This window comes from Clarias gariepinus, chromosome 2 (genome assembly GCF_024256425.1).
Source record: "Clarias gariepinus isolate MV-2021 ecotype Netherlands chromosome 2, CGAR_prim_01v2, whole genome shotgun sequence".
In the NCBI taxonomy this organism is placed as follows: Eukaryota; Metazoa; Chordata; class Actinopteri; order Siluriformes; family Clariidae; genus Clarias; species Clarias gariepinus.
In genome coordinates, this window is record NC_071101.1 from 11,499,958 (window position 1) to 11,527,331 (window position 27,374).

The window sequence follows — 27,374 nt, forward strand, 5'->3', positions numbered from 1 at the left end:
TATAAAGAGATGATTGTAGAGATAAAATCTAAATCAGTGTCTGACCTTGAGTCCAGAGGATCAGTGTCCAGATGAAGACGGGGATCAAAGTCATGGTAGCTGTGGGTGAAGTTGCTGTAGCAGCAGCTCTCAGTCATGAAGTGTTAAAGTCACAGCGCTATAAACACTCCCAGAGCACTGAAGCATGTGCTGCTAATGCAAAGTGGAACCTCTCTTTATGGAAATGTGTGTGTGTGTGTGTGTGTGTGTGTGTGTGTGTGTGTGTGTGTGGTCACTGTAGTGTAACAGAAGTTTTTGTACGACGGTTTCAATAGAATGTATCACTGTGGTACACTTTCGGTGGAGGAACCAAACTCATCATTGGTAAGTCACTTTTACTTCTTTTAGGAGTCTAAAAGTAAGGAAAAATAACTTCCGCTCATTATTTACATAAGTTAAATAAAACATTTTGTGTCTAGTTATCAGTAATTTATTTATAAGTAATTCTTTACTGTAAAATAGTAAAATAATAAATGAGTGAATAATGAAGATATAATAAATACTCTGTGTGTCCGTGAGTTTAAACCTGGTCACTGTTTCATATCTGAAGTTTAGTGTAAATTGTTCTAAAGTCTCTGTGCTGATGTAAAATACAGACGAATGCTGCTGTGTGTTTGTGTTAAACAATGAACATTTGTGTAATCAGATCCATTTACTACTATCACACAGGGAGCACTTTATATTACACATCAGTAAGAAGTGTTTAACACAGAATAAAGCTGATCAAAGTCTGAGTCGCTCCACAATATAACCAGTAACTAGTAAATCTTCTCCTGCTGAGTAGTTCTACTGAACTGCAGTCATGTGAATAAGCAGTAATGAGTAAATGTTGTGTAAGTGTGTGTAAATGTGTGTTTATTGTGTGTTTGTCTTCTCCAGCCGGTCCCACGGTGAAGCCCTCCGTGTCTCTGCTCCCTCCCTCCTCTCTGCAGCTGTCTGAGGGATCCGCCTCACTGCTCTGCCTGCTGTCTGCCTACTCTCCACAGGGGGCGCTGGTGAGCTGGAGAGTGGACGGCTCAGAGGTGAAGGACCAGGTTCTGACCAGCGCAGAAGAACAGAAGAAGGACGGTTACACACGCAGCAGCACCCTGACCCTCAGCAAAGCAGTCTGGGAAAAGGGGGAGGAGTTTGTCTGTACAGTCTCCCATGCTGGTGTCAATCATCCGGTCACGTTCAGAAAGAGCCAGTGTGAAGACTAACAGCTCCAAGATAGAATTTAACACTGAGCTGCTTACACATCCAACTAAAATAGAGTTTCAGTTCTACACAATGCTGACATTTCTGTCTTTACTCTCTTCACTGTCCTGTTGCTCTTCCTGTAGTTTTGCTCTGCTGAAATAAAGCTTCATTTTGGACATTGTGTCTTCTTTTATTCTAGTTAATAGTCATTATCAGTGTGATGAGAGAGTGTGTTTAGCTGTAGATTTAGTGCTGTGTGTTGTGCTTCAGTGAGTTTGGCTGAAGAAACTTGAACATCTGGTGAAAGTGCTGCTCTATTCTGGGAGAAAGAGGATCACTCAGCCGTCTTCATGTGAATCTCACTTCCTCTACACTGCTCTCTGATTTACTGCTTAACACTGACTCTGTGTGTTTAGCTGGGTGTGGAGCAGGAAGCTGCTTTCATCTCTTTCTTTACTGCAGGGTTTATGCTTGAGTGAACTGACAGGTAAAGACTTATTTTATATTAATAAGATGGAGGAGTTCAGATCCTCATCCATTCCTACTTGTGTCAAAACTGTACACTGAATTTAAACTGAAAATCAGCTTCTGACTTTCTTTTACCTCAGAATCCAGTAGACCTTCTGGGAACAGTGTTTATGTCCATTCTGGACTCAGTATAAATGAATCAGTGCATAACTGGACACACTTATAAAGCTGGTCACACCCTTCAGATTAAATTTAGAAAATATAGTGACATTTCCACATGGATGTGGTGAGGGAGGACATGCAGGAGGTTGGAGTGAAAAAGTAAGATGTGGTAGACAGAGTCAGATGGAGACAAATGGTCCGCTGTGGCGACCCCTAGTGGGAGCAGCTGAAAGAAAAAGAAGAGACATTTTTACTGTCTGAAGTAATCTTAGAACATCTCATCTCATTTAAAGTGTTTCATTAATAATGTATGTATGTTGCTGTGCTACCACATTAAACATACATTCACATCAACTACTGCACAGAGATTTCTTAGTGATCTGTCAGAGTTATCAGCTATGACTGGATCACTGTCTGACCCCAGAGAACTCGATCAGGTGACTGAATGCTTAGAGTAAACATTATATTATACTTTAAATAATGTAGCTCCATTTAAAATAAAAAATATTATAGGGAATAAACTTGCTCCCGCATGAAAACTGTTTAGAAGAAACTGCAATAGAGTGGGATTAGGGAGAGTCGTTAAGATGTAACGACCGGAGAGAGTAAGGGTTTTTTTAAGGGAGGCTTTCCTGGTGGACCAGCATGAAAAATATGAGACAGGTTGAGCCTAAGATCTCTACCTCTGTGAAAAAATATATTTATCACTTGTACATAGACGGCTCCTTCTAGCCCCTCTCTTGAATCTATCTTCTCTGTCCAAAAGTCAAACATTCTAATCCTCAATCCTGTGCCCTTTGCCCTTAATGTGATGATATACTGTTGTTTCAGACCCTGATGTATTACTCTTTCTGTGTTGATACATGTGGAGCTCTGAACACTCGTCACTGCAGTGGATCAGGAATATTATATTTATTTGTTTAGTTGCTTTTTTATTACTTTTTATGGATCTTCTTATTTTTGTAGTCCTGTTCCCTAATAGGGGTCGAGGCACTGACAAACACATATCATGTAGACAGATCCTTAGTCAAATTCAAAACACAGGTAGTCACATGGCAAAGCAGAAATGGCACAGTTTTAAACTGCACAAGTAAAACTATCAAACATACAGAAAGAAGAAATAAAAGGTCTCAAAAAATAGGACCTAAACCCTGTTAAAAAAAGAAACCATGAAGAATTTTTGACAAACAGTGAAAAAGTCAGCTAATACATGCGACTGTGATCATAACTACCTGTTCTCTCTCTCTCTCTTTCTCTCTCTCTCTCTCTCTCTCTCTCTGTGCTGGGTGTGAGGAGAGCGCTTGGATGGCTGTTCAGCGATTTGCCAAGTTGTAGAAAGACTGACATTTCCCCCCCAATTTATTTATTTATTTATTTTTATTAGTAAATGTTACTAATAAAAAAAAAAAGTTAAAAGTTTATAGTGAGAGAGAGAGAGTGAGTGGGGCATCATGGCCTCTGAGGCTGGTCAAAAGACACTGTCTCTCCGACATGGCATTACTGTAGGTGTGTGGTGGAGGACGGAGTAGAGGTGGAGGAGGTGCTGCTAGTGGTGGAGAGCAGGTCAGGTGTGAGAACATCTACTCTGCCTCCCGGATAAACAAAGCAGTGGTGGTGGTTTAAACCAAGATAAACCTTGCGAGTACACAAACAAAAAGGGGGAGTATGTGTAAGAGGCTTAGCGGTTCAAGTTACCCCTCTGTCTATCGCCACAACACGAGTCGTAATATCAAATGTGCCCCTATTTATTAGAACGAAGAAATTATGAAGGAGCTGGCCTGCTTCAATAAATTTGTTTGCCCCACGTTCTGCCTTTCTGCTAGCAGATTTTAATGGTTTTGAACGACATAAAAGGAACACTTAATGGAAAATTCTACTGTAAAGAGGGGGAGACCTGCTTCATAGTTTTTGCCACCTTGGAGCAACTGAAGTGCTTTGACTGCAGGCGATATCAGACATAAAAGGCAGGCTGTCTGTACTGGGTTGTGCAGCCGGGCAGCTTAGGGGGCAATTCGGCAAGAATCCACTGTAGTCACGACAAGTCGCTTGCTGTGTTCTGTAGCTTCGATAGATTACAGTTACAAAAACTAATTTTATTGTAACCTTTTAGCTTACTGTCTCACGGTCAATAGCGTGTGTTCTCCACATCTTAGCACTCCATCCTGCAGTACTGGCTTCCACATCTGCCATCTTCAGACAAGCTTCACAAACTGAAGAATGCCAGAGATGGCAGATGTGGAAGCCAGTACTGCAGGATGGAGTGCTAAGATGTGAAGAACACAAGCTTTTGACCGTGAGACAGTAAGCTACAGAACACAGCAAGCGACTTGTCATGACTACAGTGGATTTATGCAAGAAACTGTAACAACCGTTGTACTTTGATGTTGAAAATAAACAAGAGACAAAGAAATCAACGAAACGTCCGGAGTCGTGAGTGACGCTGTGTAACAAAAGGGACACGCGTCAGAACATGTGAATAACATGCACGTACATGATAAAGCAGGAGCAGCACGGGGACAGCCAACGGAAAAAACCTGACTGAAGAGGTACAGAAGCCACAAATTTGCACACCACCAATGACACCAAAAGACACACCGATGCCCAAAGACACACCGACACCTAAAGAGAGCACTACAGCCAAACCGAAGAGAAAAAAAGGAGACATCCACAACAGAACCCACCACAAAACTGACAAACCTGCAGTCAGACCCTGAGAGCCGCAACACAGGAGAATGAAGAACCAGGGCGCAACTCAGCACACACACAGACACACACACACACACACACACACACACGCACACCGATCAACCGATTCTTACAGTTTTCCCCCCAAAAAACACTGTAAATATGTAAATAACACCAGACTTATAAGAAGAAATGAAAACATGTAAATTATTTTATGATTTTTTTCTTTAATAAAGTGTGTTAAGATCTTTCTCTCTCTCTCTCTCTCTCTCTCTCTCTCGCTCTCTCTCTCAATTTGTTAAGCTACACATGACATTCCTGAGTCCTGCTCATCAGGGACAATTTAATAATTATGATTTATACATATTTCATCATGCTTTTCAAACTCATTTCCCATTTTGTGACTCTGATATAGTATAAGGAGAAAAAGTCAGATAGTTTTCTAATACTACACAAAGTTTGCTTATCCTGTGAAATGTTGTTACACAATAGTTCTCCATAACAGTCACAACATACATCAAATCTATTGCAACTGTGCAATAACACCTTTTTAAATTGTGCAATATTATATTCGCTATTGCAATTTGAAATTTAATTGAAAAGGTAACTATTGTATTGCAATGTGTAATTGTTATATTGTATTGTATTACACTGTGCAATGAATTAACACATAATCACAGTGACTTATATTAATCATGTATTTATATTTTGGCAAACAGAAGCAACTGATTTTTTTACATACGAAAAAAATAAAAATGAATATACGGTAATGTAGGAATAAGTCTAAAAATGTCCCGTCCAGATTGGTAATTGATTTTTGTACGACTTACACTTTGTGAACAGGTTGGTGCTACTGATGTAATGAGTTAAAAAGTTATACAAAAATTTTTTTTTTAAAGAGATAACTTTACCCTGGTGTGACGCTTATTTATGCACAGTGAAGAGAGTTGTTAAAAAGGTGAGTTCTAATGCTTAGATGGTTTGCCAAATCTGGTACAAAGCGTGTTGCATTTATAGAAGAGAAAGGAAACACAGTGAACTGTCAGAGAGCTGATAGGTGTAGGGGCCCTGAGGTCGCTGTTTTTCCTTTGTAGTTTTTGTTGGCTATCTAAGTTTCCCAGAAGGCACCTCGGTCAGGTGATGCGAGTGCCATTAATCCATCTATAAATAGCTGTTTAGTCTGGGAAACTGGGTCGAGCATTATTAGTTATTACCACTGTCATTTGTGTGGGCGTTTTGTTTTGTTTTGTGTTTAGTTCTTTGTTTAGTTTATATTTTAATTTAAGTTCTGTTGACTTGGGCTCTCATATTGGCAATGTTTTCTGTATATTTTCTGTGTGTCTATGTTGGTGGAGCTGATTCAGTCATGTCATGTGTAGTATGTGAGTATTGTGGTTCTTGTCCCCCTGTTTTCTTGTGTGTTTAGCTAGAGCAGGTAAGTAGATAGGTGTGTGTTTGGCTAGGAGTGTGTTTAGCTAATATCTATGTTGAACTAACTATCATGCTTCTAGCCATAGCCCCTTTGTGTCTCTAGCCATTTTGTGTTTCCTGCCTCCCTAGTTTCCCAGTGAGCCTAGCCTTTAAGTGTCCCCTAGCCTAGCCTTTGAGTGTCCCCTAGCCTAGCCTTTAAGGGTCCCCTAGCCTAGCCTTTGAGTGTCCCCTAGCCTAGCCTTTAAGGGTCCCCTAGCCTAGCCACTCGGTATCCCTTGTCTCTGTGTTTCTGTGCCCCAATTCCCTAGTGTTGTGTTGAGCTATTAGGTAAGTGTAGCTTAGTTCATGTCAGGCTAAAGACATGCTTAGCTAGATCAATGTGTAGCTGACTGCCATGGTTAAGTATTCTTAACCATGTTTAGCTTAAAGCCATGTCTAGCTGATTGCCATGTCTTCAGCCCTCATCCTGTCTCTCTCTTGTCTGTCTCTCGTCTCTCTCTTGTCTCTCGTCTCTCTTTTTTTCGGTCTCCCGTCTCTACTGTACGTGTCTCCCGTCTCGTCGGGGGTCTAGTCTCGTCATGTGTCCTGTTTCACACAAAAGACACGTTGCACACATGCGTATCCCAATTCACATGCGTGAAACCCAATTCACGTGCACGGAAAAAAATATATATCCCAGTACCTCTGATAATTTAAATTATTGTAAGGAAATCATATTGTAAGAAATAATAGTGACTAAAGAGACTATTTGTAAAGCTGTTTAATAATACCTATAAATGACAACTGTTCTCTGGCTCAGTGACGGCACCAAAGCAAAGTCAAAATTGTGCAGCTTTAATCCATTATGTTATATTATGTACACATTATTTGAGCTGTTAATGAAATAAAAGCAAATCTGGTGGCATTCAGATATATCAGAATACCCTGTGACCCATAGAAACATTTATTCTTATTCATCTTATTCCCCCACTCTCATTGATCACTCAGGTTTGTTAACAGTGAGGTGATTGGTTGCTTTACATCCCAGTTCCCCCTCATGTCTGTGTTTCCTTCTGGCTCTCCCTTTTGGTTATGCTGTTATAGTTAGTCCTGCTGGAATCTCTGCTTGCACTCTACACTAAATATACATTTACATTATACATTATGTGACTGAGACCATATCTAACTGTTATCTCTCCTCTTCTGTTCTCTCTCCCCCTCTCTTTTTTCCCTCTTTCTGTCGAGCTACACATGTCGTTCCTGAGCTGCCAGTGATCCAGACTCCCTCTGCCCTTCGGACCTGTCTGACCCATCCTGGTGTCCCGCTTCTGGTTGGAGATCTCGTCGCATGGATGCCCCGTGTGTCTCTTTAGAATGCGTCTGGTGTCTGGGGATGGTTTCACGTTACCATAAAGACGGTTCTGGCGTCAACTGGTGTTAACAGGCTGCGGTTGCTCGATAGTTCAAGATTGCAATTGTCTCCAATAACTACCTGGATTCCATATTTACATCAATTAATATAAATTAATATTAATATAAACATGTTATAGCTGAACTGCCTGCCACCTAACACACTGTATAAATGCAGATTAATTCCTGCTTTCTGTTTCACCCAAATAAGGATGGGTTCCCTGTTGAGTCTAGTTCCTCTCAAGGTTTCTTCCTATGACCATCTCAGGGAGGTTTTCCTTACCACTGTCACCCGCGGCTTGCTCATCAGGGACAATCTGCTCATCTTGATTCATGCACACTTACATTCTATACAGACTTTAATTCTTTTGATTTAGTAAAGCAGCTTTGCGACAATGACAATTGTTAAAAGCGCTATACAAATAAAATTGAATGGAATTGAATTATTCTCCAAATTGAAAACTGTGACTGTCTTGATTGCCAAACATGTAATGAGGGTGAAGTGTTTATAAAGATGATAAATGGTTAGCTGTGTTATTTTCGGCGAAGTTCATTAATGAAACATTATGAAATATAGTAATAACTTCCAAGTGCATTCTGTTCTTTGTTTGAGTAGGTAAAGCTTAATTTCCGTTATAATTAACTCAGACTGCGCAAAAGGTGTGCAAAGCTGAGCTACTCGAGTGCTGCACTCCTAGAGGGCTGTGATAGGTTGAATGGTGAGGTTGCATCTGGCTAAAGTGTATAAGTGACCCACGTTGCTGCCAGCAAAGTCTCAAAAATACACACACACAAATCCAGGGATATTCACTCATGAAAGTCGATTTTCACATGCAGTCCATGATGCACTCGTAAATTTTAAACATTAAAAAATTTTGTACACAGTTGTACATTTGTGAATTGTGTTTTGCATTTGTGAAATTTATATTAATAATATTTAATTTTATTTTTTTGTATGTGAGTTGTTTTTTTCGTGAATATATATATATATATATATATATATATATAAATATATATATATATATATATTTCGTGCACATGAATTGGGTTTGTGAATTGGTATACGCATGTGCGCATCGTGTCTTTTGTGTGAATTATTTATGAGACTGATTTGATTACAGAGTGAGTGAGTAAATGACTGTAGTTTAGGCCAGAGGTGATTGTTGATTCTGTCATTTGGATTAACTGAAGATTTCGAGGTTAAACCTTGGAGGAAACTTCCACCAACTGTTATAGAAACTGACTAATTCAAGGCACAGGAGTTCTCAGGAAGTTCTGCAAAACAAAGGAATTGCAATTATTATTAATAATACTTTACTCTGTCTGTAACTGTGAGCTTTAATTAAGCCAGAATTAATGAATACCCAAATACTTATGTTTATGATCAGTACATGGATTATTTCTTTCTATTTTAATAAATTGATTTAGTTATATTACTTAATTGTCTGTTTAAAATAAGAAATTCATAAATATGTGGCTTAGGAGCTCAAACCCAGTTTGTATCACATGTAGATGAAGTGTCTGAGTCAGTATTTAGTCCTGATCCCATTGAGACAGCTCTGTTCTAGACCCATTGCTTTTTCCCTCTACATGCTAAAATGATTTATTAACATGCCGTTAGCTTCCACTGCTAGGCTGATGACACACAGCTTTATGTTTCAGCAAAGCCATCTTCATCATATACACTTTTTGTAGTGTGTGTGTGTGTGTGTGTGTGTGTGTGTGGTGTGTATTATACGGCGCTGCTAAGCACCTGCAGTAGGTCCCAGCTGCAGTAGTCACACTTACACAGGTTTTTGTACGACTCTATAACACTGTGTGAACACATAGCCACTGTGGTAACTCTGACAGTAGTAATCTGCTGCATCTTCAGTCTGGACTCCACTGATGGTCAGAGTGAAATCAGATCCAGATCCACTGCCACTGAAACGAGCTGGAAAACCTGACTGTAGCTGATTTGCAAATTTGATCAGGAGTTTAGGAGCTTCTCCAGGTTTCTGCTGATACCAGTGTAACCAGTCACCATTAGAGTCCTTGTACACTGCCTGACTGGTTCTACAGTTGATGGTGACTGTTTCTCCTGGACGAGCAGATTTCACTGCAGGAGTCTGAGTTACTGTGACTTGACCTCTGCATTCTGTAAAAATATATATTAATTAATTCACCATGAAACTTAAACATTATAATACATAAAAAATGTGTATTTGTATGAAGAGATGATTGTAGAGATAAAATCTGAAGCAGTGTCTGACCTTGAGTCCAGAGGATCAGTGTCCAGATGAAGACGGGGATCAAAGTCATGGTAGCTGTGGGTGAAGTTGCTGTAGCAGCAGCTCTCAGTCATGAAGTGTTAAAGTCACAGCGCTATAAACACTCCCAGAGCACTGAAGCATGTGCTGCTAATGCAAAGTGTCCTCTAAGTATGGAAACACCTTTACCACATTCCCCCAATCTTACTGTAATTCTCACACTACTACAGAGTTATTGTGTGAGTTTTGCTTCTGGGGTCAGATGATGATTTTTTTTTTAATTACTTTTAAGTCTAAGATGCATAAATAAGTGAATTAGAGAGAGAGGTTAAAAATTTGCCCTAACAATATTTATAAGTAGTAATTTCTTCTTCTGTAGTGAAGAAATTACAGAAGTTAAGTAATTCACTTTAATTCATCAGTGTGTGTGTGTGTGTGTGTGTGTGTGTGTGTGTGTGTGTGTGTTTGTGTGTGTGTGTGTGTTTGTGTGTGTGCGTGTGCGTGTGTGTTTACTGTAGTGTGAGAAAGGTTTTTGTACGACAGTTTCATAGGAATGTAACACTGTGGGTCACTTTTGGTGGCGGCTCCAAACTCATTATAAGAAGTAAGTGCCTTCATTTTCAAGAAGCTCAGAGATTCATTAGTACTTTTACACAATTTATTGAAATTTATAAATTTACTGTAAAATAATAATGTGACATTTATATAAAGGAAAGAAACATTTTATATAAATAAGAGAAATGTGATGTAAAGAGCAGAGCTGATTTCATGAAAACTCTGCTTTTGTCTCATTTTGTAAAATTCAGTCTAAATCACTTAATAACTTTTTTAGACAAATTTAAAATAGTTTTTAGTAGATGAAATTTTGCTTTTTTTTTTGCTCTAATTTATTAGTGTGTTTATTATTATTGTGTTTACTCCAGCTGGTCCGGTGGTAAAGCCCTCCGTGTCTCTGCTCCCTCCCTCCTCTCTGCAGCTCTCTGAGGGATCGGCCTCACTGTTCTGCCTGCTCTCAGCCTATTCTCCACAGGGGGCGCTGCTGACCTGGACCGTGGATGGTGCCGAGGTGAACGAGGGATTGTGACCAGCACAGAAGAACAGAAGAACAGCTTCTACAGCCGCAGCAGCACCCTGACCCTCAGCAAAGAACGCTGGGAAGAGGCCGAGGTGTTCGGCTGTACCGTCTCCTACCACGACACGACTCAGATCACCTCGTTCCGAAAGAGTCGCTGTGACGCTCACTAGAAATCAAGTGTACACTTTAAAGCATGCTTAGTTGTCTAAAATGGTATCAGTGGTGTACCTATGCTAAAATAAAGCTTTAATGTGGAAAGCATGTCGTCTTTTTCAGTTGTGAAGTGTCTTTGGCTGCGATTTGGAACAGCAGCTTTAACAGCAGGTCGAGTGCAGTGTGTGTGTTGTGCTTGAGTGAGTTTGTCTAAAGAACCATGAACATCTGCTGAAAGTGCTAATCTATTCTGAGAAATGTGTGTATAAATGTACAAATGCTATGCAAATATGTGTGTGTGTGTGTGTGTGTGTGTGTGTGTGTGTGTGTGTGTGTGTTTGATGGCTAATGTGCTACTAGGTAAGGAGGATCACACTCATTTTAAATTTTTCTGACTGGTTAGATGGTGCCTAAAACTATCAATACTGTAAATTGTAATGCATTCCACTTAAATACAAGAAAAAACAAAGATTCAAGACAAAAACTTTAGAAAATTTCTGATCATGATGAAGCATTTACTGCCTTTATTTAGGAAGTAATAAAGTCTTAATAGAGTTTGATCTTTCTCTCTGAATCGATGCACTCTGAATTCGATCATAGGAAATTTCCTGAATGTAAATGTAATTAAAGGAGTCTTCCACTGTAATGTATGAGCAGAGCAGGTAATGCACTACACACACCAATCACTACTTACCTCCTGCTGTGTTTTAAAATGGCTCTCGCTGAGTTTTTTTAAATTTATTAGATTGTTTCATGGAGTTAATGCAGAATTTCTAGCAAACAGTGTAAATGACAGCTGTCTCTCAAATCTCCTGATATCTGTTATTAAAGGTCTCCCTCTCATCTCTTTAGAACAGAAGAAAGAGGGACTTCCGGTTGACTGCAGACAAAAATGGCGGGTTAAGCACTTAGCTCTCGCAAGTCGGCGTTATATTTACCCCTGTGTAATTATTTTTGATAAAAAAAAGTGATTTTCCTACATTGATATGACGGGGGGAAAGAAAGGTAGAGCCACTCTTGTTATAAACATTTAACTGGATTAAAAAAAAATGTAAACTTCCACTATCATGGAATGAGGCTCCCGTCTCAGTACTTCTAAAGGAGGGTAAGGATAGGGAATTTAGTTGCAGTTATAGGCCTATTTCAATTGTTAATGTAGATTATAAGATATATACAGCAATTATAGCAAAAAGACTAGAGACCATCTTTCCTGAATTAATAGACGAAGACCAGACTGGATTTATAAAAAGCCGTCAAGCACATGATAATATTAGGAGGATGCTACATCTGATGGATAAAATAGAAAGGGAAAAGAACACAGCAGTATTACTAAGCCTTGACGTCGAAAAGGCCTTTGATCAGGTCAATTGGGAATTTCTTGATCAAACTTTGGATAAATTCAGCTTAAATAAACATTTTGTAAATATAATTAGATCTCTTTACCAACAACCAACAGCAAAAATAAAAATTAATGGGTCATTATCTCCATCGTTTAGTTTACAAAGAGGAACTAGACAGGGTTGCTGCCTCAGTCCCACTTTATTTGCTGTTTATATTGAACCCCAGGCAATCCGTCAACATGAACAAATACAAGGCGTTACGATAGGACATAAAGAGCATTTAATTCGTTCATTTGCGAGTGATGTCTTGATCTATTTAACAGATCCTGAGGCTTCTCTTCCCGCACTAATGGAAATCCTTGATGAATTTAACTTCTTTGGTGTTTACAAACTAAATATTGCAAAGACACAACTTTTGTCATTTAATTACAAACCTTCTGAGGAAATCAGATATAGATATAATTTAAGATGGGACATGGTAGAAAATAAAATATATTTGGGTGATTATTACAAAAAACCTGAGTAGCTTGTATGGTGCAAACTATAATGTGATTTACCAGAACATTATAAGCGATGTGGAACGGTGGTCTACCTATTCATTAGATTTTGCCAGTCAAGATCAACGTCATCAAAACAAACATATGACCTAGATTGCTATACCTCTTTCAAGCTTTGCCAGTAGAGATACCTAGACAGCAGTTTACAATCTGGAACAAACTGATTTTCAGGTTTAATTGGGATGGAAAGAAGCCCGGAATAAGATACACAACACTCCAGTTGGCCAAGCACAAAGGAGGATTGGCCCTACCTAATCTCAATGATTACTTTTATGCAGCTCAGTTCCGTCCCCTTTTTCTTTGGTGTAACAACAATTATTTTACTAGATGGAAGGAAATTGAGACATATATGGTGGGTTATCAGATTCAGTCAGTTCTTGGAGAAAATTAAATCCCCTCAGTAGTCAAAAGTCAATTGGATTCAATAACCTCTGGAGCAGTGAAGTTTTAGTTTAAATTCGCTGAGCCTTTGATACTCAATTTAAACCAGGCGAAAGTGATGCCACATTTAAACAATGGGCAACAAAAGGCATTAGAGCAATATGTACAGTAGTGGAAAATGAGGAATTACAGAATTTTTTTTTCTTACTAATAGGGACTTATTTAGGTACATAGAATTCAGAGATTACTTTAACAGAGAAATAAAAATGGAAACTTTACACAAAATTAATCCAGTTGTGAAGATTATGATGAATGCATACTAATCAAATAGTAAATGTGCAAAAATAATCTTTATGTTTTACGTAAGTATTATGGAAAGTAAGGCCAACCCAACATTATACCTTAAATCAAGGTAGAAAAGAGAATTAAATATATGACCCGAATATGACCCGAAATGAAATATGACCCGTCTTGTAGTTGGGTCATATTTCACTGGTTACACTTTAGGAGGACCGATACCTGGTAAAAATACTCCTTACAGCAGCAAGGAAAAGCATAACCAGAAGCTGGTATAAGCCTGATTCACCTAAACAGCAAAAATGGCTTGAGGTCATTCAGGAAAGGACGTTGGAACATATGACTGGTGTGATACGCTTGAAGGCGGAAATGTATGCCAAAAGATGGCAAAAATGGAATCTTTACTTTGACAAATCATAGGGGCACTGGCTCTTAGACTGTACTAGCCAAAGTTTTAGGCATATATGTCAACTGTGCCTAAGCTTTTATACCTAAATGTCTTTCCTTTTTGTATGCACCATGTTTTTACTTTTTCTACAGTATTCTCACCACAGGCTCTGTTCTTATTTTTTCTTATTTTTTTATTATTATTATTTTTTTAATCTTATTTGCTTGTTATTGAAATGGCATGTCATATCTGACTGAAATTAGCCTTTTCTGCTATTTAGAAAAATGCATTTAAATGTAACAGTTGGGACATACTAAAATGCAATAAAAATTAAAGTGGAAAAAGAACAGAAGAAAGAGTTTGAACTGATATTTAATCTTTATTTAGTTCTGGTCATGTAGTGATGAGTCTGTCAGCATCATTAAGCCCAGAGATCATGACTTAACTACTCAGCATATACGTACAGGAATGCTGTGTTTAACTTTTATTCAATGTTGAATGTGTTAATGAAGCAAAAACTACCAAATGCAGTAATCTATATCGTCCAGGGGCGTAGATTTAGGGTGGACAGAGGGGATGTGTCCCCACCAATATCCTCCGACCATTAAAATGTCCCCACCAATAATTTAATCCACTTAAAAAAATCGTGCTGTCAACATTAACCTAGACACGCAGAAAGGAATATATCATGTTCTCTCCTTGAGTCCTCCCGCCCCCAAAACACATATGAACATTTTGATTGGCTGTGCCTTTTCCTGCTATCATGTGAGAGCCTATGGCTGCGTTCAGATACAAGCAGCGCCAAATGAAGTGGAATTTTTTTCCTTGCAAAAAGGTGTGTTGGGTGACGTATATGTGAGGATGGCGGCAGCAAAAAAAAAAAAAAAGAAAAAGAAAAAAAAGCTGGACATAAGTCACTTTAAGTTCGCTAGTGAATCTATCAAAGTCCATCAAAGTAATGACGACAGTTAACGTTAATGCTAGTGCATGCTAATGCTAGTTTTTACCGCTTTGACGCACATTCATTATAGCAGGACAGGCTATAGTTTGTGAATACGGACTTAAAAATAACAGCAGATTAAACAGCTAAATGTAAAAGTATAAATATGATCCCTGTCAGTTCTCCTAATCTAATGACGACTATTTGTCAGAAATCAGTCTTGTGAAAGAAATTGATATGCTACATACTAATCTTGCCATGTCAAAAATATACGCCCTTGATATCTTCCCTTACAAATTGAACAGAATAGCAGCAAAGTGTATCAGCATGACAAAAAAACAAGACACAGGTGAGACAAACTGATAATAAAACTTCTATAAAGACAGGACAAGAAAAAAGTGATCAGAGGTCACGTATAAAACTGGTCCATTAGCTGGAGAAATCAGATCACATTAAAACAACACCTTAATGCTACATGATTCCTGACTCAATAAACCATCAAACAGGAGTGAGACCTGAACCGCAGCACAATAAGTAGTATTGCACTGTCTCTTAAGCATATTTACATCTACAGCACTGGGAACATCCCCTTATCCAGAGTGACTTACAGACGTACATGTGCTTTGGTGGTCTACAATAAAACACATCCTCATAAACTAATAAAATATTATGAGGCTAAATTCCTGTTAGAAAGGAGTTAATATTAGTGCAGAAAGAAAACAACAGCACAAGATGAAGTTTTTTATTAGTGTTTATTTAAGCGCTTGGTGACTGAATAAAGTTCTTTGTTTGAAGCCTGATAGTGCTGCAGATGTTCAGTTTTTTGGAGGATGTTTATTCCATCACCTGTGGGCCAGGACAAAAAAAAAATTGTAATGAGATATCATAAGAGAGGCGGCATGGTGGTGTAGTGGTTAGCCTTGTCGCTTTGCACATCCAGGGTCCGGGTTTAAGTTTGCATGTTCTCCCAGTGCTTGGTGGTTATTTTTCCGCGTACTCTGTTACTCTGGTACTACTCTCCGCATAATCTGCAGGTATACTCCGTATACCTGCAGATTATGATAATTAGTGTTTCCAAAATTGCATGTAGTGTGTGAATGAGTGTGTGTGTGTGTGAGCCCTGCACTGTACTGTCCAGGGTGTACCCCGCCTTGTGCCCTAAGTCATCTTCACTGGAACTGCGATAAGTCCTCTGCAACCCTGAATACAGGATAAGGCAGTATAGACGATATGTGAGGGAGTGAGTGAGCATCAGGAGAGAAAGTTAGCTAGTTTTGTAAAACTACCGAACGTTTGATTGTCCTGCCAGATATTGTTGCACAACAGTTCTCCCAACAATCACAAAATACATCATAGTAATGCATCTCTAGTAATATACTGCAACTCAGACTTGCTGTAATTTAGTTCATGGCTGAAGAGCTGCGAAAACATACTGAGATTCACATAGAAACATTGGATGCTGAAAGAGACAGAGAAAGAAAAGAAGAAGGGAAAGATTGAAGGAGTGAGGGAGAGGTATATTTACTCGAAGGAAGAGCAGGGAGAAGAAGAGTGCAGAATACTAAGTAATGGTGTGAAAAGTGAAGTGGGATAACACTGATATCTCATGCTGGTGAAGGATGGATGGTCAGCTCCAAAAGGTTTACATTAGTGTGTTTTATAGGAGAGTTGTTAAATCTCAGGATATAGAAGTTCAAGAGTGGGGAGTCAGGAAACCTGGAGGCTTAACTAAAGGGGGTTACACAATAAAAAGAAAGAAATGAGATCTCAGAACTAAGAACAATGATTTATGGGTAATAATTTTAATTTATATTAGATTAGAATGAAATGTTAAGATGAGACAGTAGAAGATCTGTATGAGAAAATGCAGAGAAACCAGGAAAGCTGGTGTCACATAATACTATGAAGTAAAGCAGGGCTCAGTCTTATCAGGAAGGGGAGAGACGGAACACTAGTTTAATTCTCAAATTTTAAGAGAGAGTCTGTGAGGACAGGAGGAGTTACACCAGTGACTGAGGGAGAATCCAGAGCAGGGCTGAAGTGTGTACTGAAAGGACAAGAAAAACACACCTAAAGCTAAGGGCAGATTATTAACGTTGACTGATATCAGGACAGCATCTGAGACTGTAATATGGGTAGGATGAGTGATAGAAACTGAACAAAACTGAAGATTATCCACCAAACAGTTTCAGTCATGAGAAAAAGGAGCCGAAACATTTATGAATCAATAGAAGTATTAATTGTACAGTAGTGGCTATGGGGTGGAGTGAGTGCAGTATTATGATTATTGAGAGATTTTTAATGTGAGTTAGTGTGGTGTGGTTCCTCTCCTCCACAGAGTGTCATTGTGTCGTATCACATCCTCCAACTCAGCACCTGCAGTCGCTCCCAGCTGCAGCAGTGCAGTCTCTCTACAATCTGACTGAGGGAGGTTTTTGTACGACTCTATAACACTGTGTGAACACATCTTTACTACTGATGTAATGGTAACTCTGACAGTAGTAATCTGCTACATCTTCAGTCTGGACTCCACTGATGGTCAGAGTGAAATCAGATCCAGATCCACTGCCACTGAAACGAGCTGGAAAACCTGACTGTAGCTGATTGGCATATTTAATCAGGAGTTTAGGAGCTTCTCCAGGTTTCTGCTGATACCAGAATAAGTAGTGGCCGTTTGAGCTGTAATAATGCACTGCCTGACTGGTTCTACAGTTGATGGTGACTGTTTCTCCTGGACGAGCAGATTTCACTGCAGGAGTCTGAGTTACTGTGACTTGACCTCTGCACTCTATAAAAATATATTGACCATTAAAGGTAAACATTATAATACATAAAAACGTGTATTTGTATGAAGAGATGATTGTAGAGATAAAATCTAAAGCAGTGTCTGACCTTGAGTCCAGAGGATCAGTGTCCAGATGAAGACAGGGATCAAAGTCATGGTAGCTGTGGGTGAAGTTGCTGTAGCAGCAGCTCTCAGTCATGAAGTGTTAAAGTCACAGCGCTATAAACACTCCCAGAGCACTGAAGCATGAGCTGCTAATGCAAAGTGGAACCTCTCTTTATGGAAATGTGTGTGTGTATGTGTGTGTGTGTGTGTGTGTGTGTGTGTGTGTGTGTGTGGTCACTGTAGTGTAACAGAAGTTTTTGTACGACGGTTTCAATAGAATGTATCACTGTGATACACTTTCGGTGGAGGAACCAAACTCATCATTGGTAAGTCACTTTTACTTCTTTTAGGAGTCTAAAAGTAAGGAAAAATAACTTCCGCTCATCATTTACATGAGTTAAATAAAAAAAATTGGTGTATAGTTATCAGTAATCTATTCATAAGTAATTCTTTACTGTAAAATAGTAAAATAATAAATGAGTGATTAATGAAAATATAATAAATACTCTGTGTGTTGGTGAGTTTAAACCTGGTCACTGGTTCATATCTGAAGTTTAGTGTAAATTGTTCTAAAGTCTCTGTGCTGATGTAAAATACAGACGAATGCTGCTGTGTGTTTGTGTTAAACAATGAACATTTGTGTAATCAGATCCATTTACTACTATCACACAGGGAGCACTTTATATTACACATCAGTAAGAAGTGTTAACACAGAATAAAGCTGATCAAAGTCTGAGTCGCTCCACAATATAACCAGTAACTAGTAAATCTTCTCCTGCTGAGTAGTTCTACTGAACTGCAGTCATGTGAATAAGCAGTAATGAGTAAATGTTGTGTAAGTGTGTGTAAATGTGTGTTTATTGTGTGTTTGTCTTCTCCAGCCGGTCCCACGGTGAAGCCCTCCGTGTCTCTGCTCCCTCCCTCCTCTCTGCAGCTGTCTGAGGGATCCGCCTCGCTGCTCTGCCTGCTGTCTGCCTACTCTCCACAGGGGGCGCTGGTGAGCTGGAGAGTGGACGGCTCAGAGGTGAAGGACCAGGTTCTGACCAGCGCAGAAGAACAGAAGAAGGACGGTTACACACGCAGCAGCACCCTGACCCTCAGCAAAGCAGTCTGGGAAAAGGGGGAGGAGTTTGTCTGTACTGTCTCCCATGCTGGTGTCAATCATCCGGTCACGTTCACAAAGAGCCAGTGTGAAGACTAACAGCTCCAAGATAGAATTTAACACTGAGCTGCTTACACATCCATCTACAATAGAGTTTCAGTTCTACACAATGCTGACATTTCTGTCTTTACTCTCTTCACTGTCCTGTTGCTCTTCCTGTAGTTTTGCTCTGCTGAAATAAAGCTTCATTTTGGACATTGTGTCTTCTTTTATTCCAGTTAATAGTCATTATCAGTGTGATGAGAGAGTGTGTTTAGCTGTAGATTCAGTGCTGTGTGTTGTGCTTCAGTGAGTTTGGCTGAAGAAACTTGAACATCTGGTGAAAGTGCTGCTCTATTCTGGGAGAAAGAGGATCACTCAGCCGTCTTCATGTGAATCTCACTTCCTCTACACTGCTCTCTGACTTACTGCTTAACACTGACTCTGTGTGTTTAGCTGGGTGTGGAGCAGGAAGCTGCTTTCTTCTCTTTCTTTACTGCAGGGTTTATGCTTGAGTGAACTGACAGGTAAAGACTTATTTTATATTAATAAGATGGAGGAGTTCAGATCCTCATCCATTCCTACAAGGTAGGAGTGTAGGATGAATGAATCAGTGCATAACAGGACACACTTATGAAGCTGGTCACACCCTTCAGATTAAATTTAGAAAATATAGTGACATTTCCACATGGATGTGGTGAGGGAGGACATGCAGGAGGTTGGAGTGAAAAAGTAAGATGTGGTAGACAGAGTCAGATGGAGACAAATGGTCAACTGTGGCGACCCCTAGTGGGAGCAGCTAAAAGAAAAAAAAAGACATTTTTACTGTCTGAAGTAGTCTTAGATGATCTCATCTCATTAAAGTGTTTTATTAATAATGTATGTACGTTGCTGTGCTACCACATTAAACATACATTCACATCAACTACTGCACAGAGATTTTTTAGTAATCTGCCAGAGTTATCAGCTATGACTGGATCACTGTCTGACCCTAGAGAACTCGATCAGGTGACTGAATGCTTAGAGTAAACATTATATTATACTTTAAATAATGTAGCTCCATTTAAAAGAAAAATAATTATAGAGAATAAACTTGCTCCCGCATAAAAACTGTTCAGAAGAAACTGCAATAGAGTGGAATTAGGGAGAGTCGTTAAGATGAAAGGACCAGAGAGAGTAAGGGGGGTTTTAAGGGAGGCTTTCCTGGTGGACCAGCATGAACAATATGAGACAGCCGGTCCCACGGTGAAGCCCTCCGTGTCTCTACACCTGTGTGAGGGATCGGCCTCACTGCTCTGCCTGCTGTCTGCCTACTCTCCACAGGGGGCGCTGGTGAGCTGGACAGTAGATGGCTCAGAGGTGAAGGGTGGGATTCTGACCAGCGCAGAAAAACAGAAGAAGGACGGTTACACGCAGCAGCACCCTCACCCTCAGCAAAGCAGTCTGGGAAAAAGGGGAGGAGTTTGTCTGTACAGTCTCCCATGACGGCGTCAATCATCCAGTCACGTTCAGAAAGAGCCAGTGTGAAGCCTAACAGCTCCAAGATAAAATTTAACACTGAGCTGCTTACACATGCTTACACTGTCACATCTATTGTAGAGTCCACATACAGTAGAGTTTGAGTAGAGTGGGGGTGAGGAGAGTGTCTGGAAGGCTGTTAGTTTTTAAAAGACTGTTTTTTAATTTTTTTTTACTTATTTATTTTTGTTAGTAAAAGTTATTAGCCTCTGAGGCTGGTCAAGAGACACTGTCTCTCTGACATGGAATTACTGTTGGTGTGTGGTGGAGGACGGAGTACAGGTGGAGGAGGTGCTGCTAGCGAGAGAAGGTCAGGTGTGAGAACATCTACTCTGCCTCCCGGATGAATAAAGTGGTGGTGGTGTTTTCAACCAAGACAAACCACGCGAGTACACTGACAAAGTGTACTCCTCTTACAAATATATGTAAGAGGATCGGTGGTTCAAGTTACCCCTCTGTCTACCCCCACGACACGAGTGGTAATATCAAATCTGCGCCCATTTATTAGGGATGAGGCAATTGCAAAGGAGCTCACCCACTTCAAAATATTTATTGTTTAGTGGAAGTTACAAAAAACAATGTGAATATGTAAATAACACCAGACTCATGAAAAGAAATGAAAACATGTAAATAAGTTGAAAATTTTTTCTTTAGTAAAGTATCTTAAAATCTCTCTCTCTCTCTCTCTCTTTGTTAAGCTACATGTACGACCGCCTAAGTTGCCAGTGATCCACACCTTCTTTCTCTGTCCCTACTGTATAGTGAGATGGTAAGAAGGTTGAGATGATAAATCTCAGGATATACAGTAGGAGTTGAAAGAGGAGTCAGGAGGACTGCAGGCTCGCTTAAAGTGGGTTACACTTAAAAAAAGAGGAAATACTAGTTTAAAAAATAAAATGCTAAGATGAGACAGTATAAGATCTGAATGAGAGAAAGGACAGAAGGTAAGTAAATAACACAGTGGCACTGAATAATCTGGAATGGGGTCTGTACCAGAAGGTGGATTGAAGGAACACCAGCCCTTTCTCCAGCTGGTCCGGTGGTGAAATCTTCAAATCTCAAATCCTCAAATCCTCAAATCTTGCTGCTGTTTTAAGGAATGTTTACGTTTACCCACTACCTCAACACCATATTTTATGTTCTGTTATGTCGTGGTTGCGCACTGTCACTTTGTTGTTGCTCTTGTTTGCACATTTGCACGTGCACTTTATGTTGTCTGTAAAAATGTTACTTAGCTAGTTAGTTTTTGTTAATTTATGTTGTAATTTATGTTAGATCTCTCTGTCCTGTCTCTGCTAGCCAGTTAACTAGGCCTCTTGGTTAGCTAGTTTAGTGTCTCTGTTAATTTATGTTGTAAGTTTATGTTGCATGTAGCACCTTGGTCCTGGAGGAACGTTGTTTCGTTTCACTGTGTACTAACTGTATATGGTTGTAATGACAATAAAGCCTACTTGAACTTGAACTTGAACTTGAACTTGAACTTGAAGCCCTCCGTTTCTCTGCTCCCTCCCTCCTCTCTGCAGATCTCTGAGGGATCGACCTCACTGTTCTGCCTGCTCTCAGCCTGTTCTCCACAGGGGGCGCTGCTGAGCTGGACGGTGGATGGTGCCGAGGTGAACAAGGAGGTTGTGACCAGCACAGAGGAACAGAAGAATGGCTTCTACAGACGTAGCAGCATGCTGACCCTCAGCAAAGAACGCTGAGAAGAGGCCAAGGTGTTCGGCTGTACCGTCTCCTACCACGACACGACTCAGATCACCTTGTTCCGAAAGAGTCGCTGTGACGCTCACTAGAAATCAAGTGTACACTTTAAAGCATGCTTAGTGGTCTAAAATGGTGTCAGTGGTATAAAAGCTTTAATGTGGTAAGCATGTCCCCTTTTTCAGTTGTGTGTGTATGTGTGTGTGTGTGTGTGTGTATCACTGAGTATAATTGATGTGGTCATGTAGTGATGAGTCAGTTAGCTTCATCAAGCCCAGAGATAACAGACTGCTCTGAGTTAATCATGACTTAACTACTCAGCATATACGTACAGAAATGCTGTGTATAACTTTTATCTAATTTTGAATGTGTTGATGATGCAAAATATCTACCAAATGCAGTAATCTATATTTTATCTTACAAGTGCATCAGGATAACAAAAGAACAAGACCCAGGTAAGACAAACTTATAATAAAACTTCTATAAAGACAGGACAAGAAAAAAGTGATCAGAAGTCATGTATAAAACAGGGCAATCAGCTGGAGAAATCAGATCACATTAAGACAACACCTTAATGCTATGTGATTCCTGACTTGATAAACCATCAAACAGAAGCGAGACTTGGACCACAGCACAAAAAGTAGTATTACACTGTCTCTCAAGTATATTTACATCTACAGCACTGGGCACATCCCCTTATACAGAGTGACTTATAGATCTGGCCATTAAGAATGCACGTTTCGAGAAAAGGGATCCCGCGACTGCTGTGAAAATCCCCTTCATTACATGTAGGGGGTAGCCATGTTTCAGTCTTAAGTAATGTGTGCCTACTGAGCCGAAAATATGTTATGTTATCTCTCTTAGGCGCCCACTGACAGCAAGCGACAGAGCTCATAAACGTGTCGAGCTCAAACTGTAAATACTGATATGTTTTTATTTTTCATTTTCTTCTCTCGTTTAATGATGGTACTTCTTTGACTGCGCTTTCAGTATTATTATTATTTGTAGTAGTAGTAGTAGTAGTGCTCTGAATTTATTATTGTTATTATACTTATTATTATTGTAACAGACGAAGTACAACAAAGAATACAAAAATGTATGATATGTTAGCCTAAAATATTATTGTTTTATTGGGTTTATGTGTACACTAAACAATAAAGAATAAAAATTCTGTCTTTTGCAAAGTGAAAGTGAGTTGCGGGTGCAGCTTTTTGATCAAAAGGCTGATAAACGCGTGCACAGATATGAGCAGATTTATCGCTAAAACTACAGACATGAAATTAAACAAACAAAAATATATGCTACTCGCTGAATACAACGCGACACCACGCAAAATCCCCAGGTTTTGACTGCGCTTTGTCTATCCATAAGTAGTTGTACACTAAAAAATGCTGGGTTTCTGTCAACACGTCGTTTGGTTGTTTATGCTGGGTCAGAATTCTGTGTTATTTCGGGTACTTTAATCACACTGAGTTGCTTTTGCTATGAATACCAATAATAGTGCTGTATGATTAAACTCAATGCAAAAAACGGAAAAAGAAATGTCTCCATTTCCTCCCTTTTGTTCCGGTGTTTATGCAGTAAAACCATGGGTGAACACGATGATTTATGAAAATTAATTTAAACCCGAATATATTATGTGTGTGTGTGTGTCTGTGTGGCATTTTAATTCAAATCCATACTTAGTGCTTGGTGCATGGGCGTCAACTCGCACGTTCTGTTATATAGCATTCTCATTCATATTGCCGTTGTTTTAGAGCCCTTTACTAAAGCATTGCTAGTTAGTAAGTAAGTAAGCAAGAAATAAAAGATTAATTAATAAAAATAGCTTTAAATGGTACTTCAGCATAGTAAAAGTACCCTAGCATGCGTTTTAAATATATATATATATATACGTCCTCTGACTTTTAACTGTTTTTACTTTCAGTAAACTTAATGTGTAAATATTTGTATGAACACTAAAAGAGTCAACACCATAAGACATAAAATAAAAATGTTTCAAAATGTGTCCCTGAATGAAGGGAGGCTTAAAATCAAAAGTACCAGTCAGTATCTGGTGTGGCCACCAGCTGCTTGAAGTACTGCAGTGCATCTCCTCCTCATGGACTGCCTATTGCGGACAGTCTGAGCACTGATGGAGGGATTGTGTGTTCCTGGTGTGACTCGGGCAGTTGTTGTGGCCATCCTGTACCTGTCACGCAGCTGTGATATTCAATTCAATTCAATTCCTCATGCCTTCCTGCAGCATGCCTAATGCACGTTCACGCAGATGAGCAGGGACCCTGGGCATCTTTCTTTGGGTGTTTTTCACAGTCGGTAGACAAGTCTCTTTAGTGTCCTGCGTTTTTAGAACTGTGACCTTAAATGCCTACTTTCTGTAAGCTGTTAAGGTCTTAACGACCATTCCACAGGTGCATGTTAGTTAATTGATTATGGTTAATTTACCATGCATGGAAAACATTGTTTAAACCCTTTACAATGAAGATCTGTAAAGTTATTTGGATTTTTACAACATTATTGTTGAAATACACAGTCCTGAAAAAGGGACGTCTCTTTTTTTGCTGAGTATATATATATATATATATATATATATATATATATATATATATATATACACATACACACACATACATATACATATATATACATATACACACATACACATACATATACATATATATATATATATATATATATATATATATACACATACACATATATATATATATATATATATATATATATATATATATATATATATATATATATATATATACACAGTGGCTTGCAAAAGTATTCGGCTCCCTGGAACTTTTCCACATTTTGTCACATTACAACCACAAACATGGATCACGAAATGGAATTCCACGTGAAAGACCAATACAAAGTGGTGTACACTTGAGAAGTGGAACGAAAATCATACATGATTCCAAACATTTTTTACAAATAAATAACTGCAAAGTGGGGTGTGCGTAATTATTCAGCCTCCTGAGTCAATACTTTGTAGAACCACCTTTTGCTACAATTACAGCTGCCAGTCTTTTAGGGTATGTCTCTACCAGCTTTGCACATCTAGAGACTGAAATCCTTGCCCATTCTTCTTTGCAAAACAACTCTAGCTCAGTCAGATAAGATGGACAGCGTTTGTGAACAGCAGTTTTCAGATCTTGCCACAGATTCTTGATTGGATTTAGATCTGGACTTTGACTGGGCCATTCTAACACATGGATATGTTTTGCTTTAAACCATACCATTGTTGCCCTGGCTTTATGTTTTGGGTCGTTGTCCTGCTGGAAGGTGAACCTCCACCCCAGTCTCAAGTCTTTTGCAGACTTTAGTCCACAGTCACCATGGGCCTCTTGGCTGCATTTCTGATCAGCGCACTCCTTGTTCGGCCTGTAAGTTTAGGTGGACGGCCTTGTCTTGGTAGGTTTACAGTTGTGCCATACTCCTTACATTTCTGAATGATCACTTGAACAGTGCTCCGTTGGATGTTCAAGGCTTTGGAAATCTTTTTGTAGCCTAAGCCTGCTTTAAATTTCTCAATAACTTTATCCCTGACCTGTCTGGTGTGTTCTTTGGACTTCATGGTGTTGTTGCTCCCTATATTCTCTTAGACAACCTCTGAGGCCGTCACAGAGCAGCTGTACTGACATTAGATTACACACAGGTGCACTCTATTTAGTCATTAGCACTCATCAGGTAATGTCTATGGGCAACTGACTGCACTCAGACCAAAGGGGGCTGAATAATTACGCACACCCCACTTTGCAGTTATTTATTTGTATAAAATGTTTGGAATCATGTATGATTTTCGTTCCACTTCTCAAGTGTACACCACTTTGTATTGGTCTTTCACGTGGAATTTCAATAAAATTGATTCATGTTTGTGGTTGTAATGTGACAAAATGTGGAACAGTTCAAGGGGGCCGAATACTTTTGCAAGCCACTGTATATATATATATATATATATATATATATATATCTGTGCATAACACTTTTATTTATCAGACTATTCAGCATAATACGACTGTCCATACAGTAAATAAAAAGAAAAGTATCTAATCTAAATACAATTAAGGCAGAGACCTCCGCTCTGTCTTGTTAATTCATCTAACCCCCCCCCCCCCCCCCCCCCCCTACAGTATTTGCCAACAGCGCACACAGTTTGATAAATTCACACCAGTGGTGGCTGCTCTATGATTACAAGGGAAGCTCTGCTTCCTCTACTATGTCAAAAAATAAATGCTGATATATGCAATGTCATATTTATATTGGTTTTAATGGAAGTGCACTAGAACGCGTTCAACTTAGAATCAGGTATTTATTGTAGATTGTTTGATGCGATTTTCTTTTCATACATTTCCGTGCAGCTCTGCACGTTAAGCCCTCCTAAAGCCCAGCTTCACTCGTGCTCTATGGGCAAGCACAAAGGAGCTTTTTTTGCTGCAGAAAAGCGAGACAGTTGCACTCTGTATTGTTTGCTGGTGATATAAACCATTTCTGTTTGTACAAATCATTCTATAAATAATAAAAAAAACATATTATAGCGTTCTTGACTTTGCTCCTTGTTTCAGCATTGTAAAGTTAGTTTGTTCATATAATTAAAGTAGCTCGTGGAAAGGAAAACTAGCCAGCTAGCAAGCTATGCATAATGGCAGACACAGACGGTGCTAATATTGTTGACCTGCTTTTGGCAAAACCATTTAGTATTCTCTCTTTTAAGGAGAGACTCAGAATTAAACGGCAGGGCAGACCATTGCCCAAGATTGATCTGGTGCAAAAATCAGGAAAAAATAACAGGTCTTTTAAGCTTTCCTGGTATGACAAGGTGAACTGGCTGACTGGAAGTGCTGTGACAAAGAAAATGTACTGTTGGCCATGCCTCTTGACTAAACCTTTTCAGGGAATGGGATGTGTTTGGTCAAACATGGGTTTTGGGGATCTGGGTAACTTTGACAGGGCATACAAAAGGCATGAAAAGTGCAAAGAACATGTGAGTTCATGTGCAAGGTTAAGTTGTCTGGGCAGGGTCAGGTTTGAACATGCAGTCAATGAAGGTCTTCGCATTCAGGTGGCAAAACATAATAAAACAGTAAAAAAAAAAAAAAAAAACAGGGCCTTCCTAAACTGTCTAATTGATGTGACTTCCTTGCTTGACCGTCAGGAGCTGGCATTCAGGGGGCATGATCAGAGTAGTGAATCAGCAAATAAGGGGAATTACAGGGAATTTACAGAAACATTAGCTAAATATGACTCTGTTTTGACCACACAATTTCAGTCATTAGCTGTGTTTTCTGGGATGTCTCACTCAATCCAAAATGACTTAATCTCTGCTCTCGCAGCCACTGTTTCTGATCATATAAAAGGTGAAATTTAGACTGCTCCTTT

At 39.3% G+C, this 27,374-nt stretch overlaps 1 long non-coding RNA gene and 2 gene segments (V, D, J or C); 2 read left to right on the plus strand and 1 right to left on the minus strand.

The window, feature by feature from the left end:
- Positions 1 to 373: 373 nt before the first annotated feature.
- Positions 374 to 1,394, plus strand: LOC128509438 (immunoglobulin kappa constant-like). The segment is given in 1 exon segment: positions 374 to 1,394. A coding segment is annotated over 1 exon segment (381 nt).
- A 7,029-nt stretch (positions 1,395 to 8,423) lies between these two features.
- The window catches only part of LOC128509428 (probable non-functional immunoglobulin kappa variable 6D-41), a 74,531-nt gene continuing 55,580 nt past the window's right edge, over positions 8,424 to 27,374 (minus strand). The window contains 2 exon segments of the V gene segment in view: positions 8,424 to 8,628; positions 9,142 to 9,490. Coding sequence covers positions 8,619 to 8,628; positions 9,142 to 9,490 — 359 coding nt within the window.
- LOC128509519 (uncharacterized) lies at positions 17,916 to 18,980 on the plus strand. Its single transcript, XR_008356059.1, has 2 exons — positions 17,916 to 17,949; positions 18,505 to 18,980. It is a non-coding gene; the product is annotated as an uncharacterized LOC128509519 (long non-coding RNA).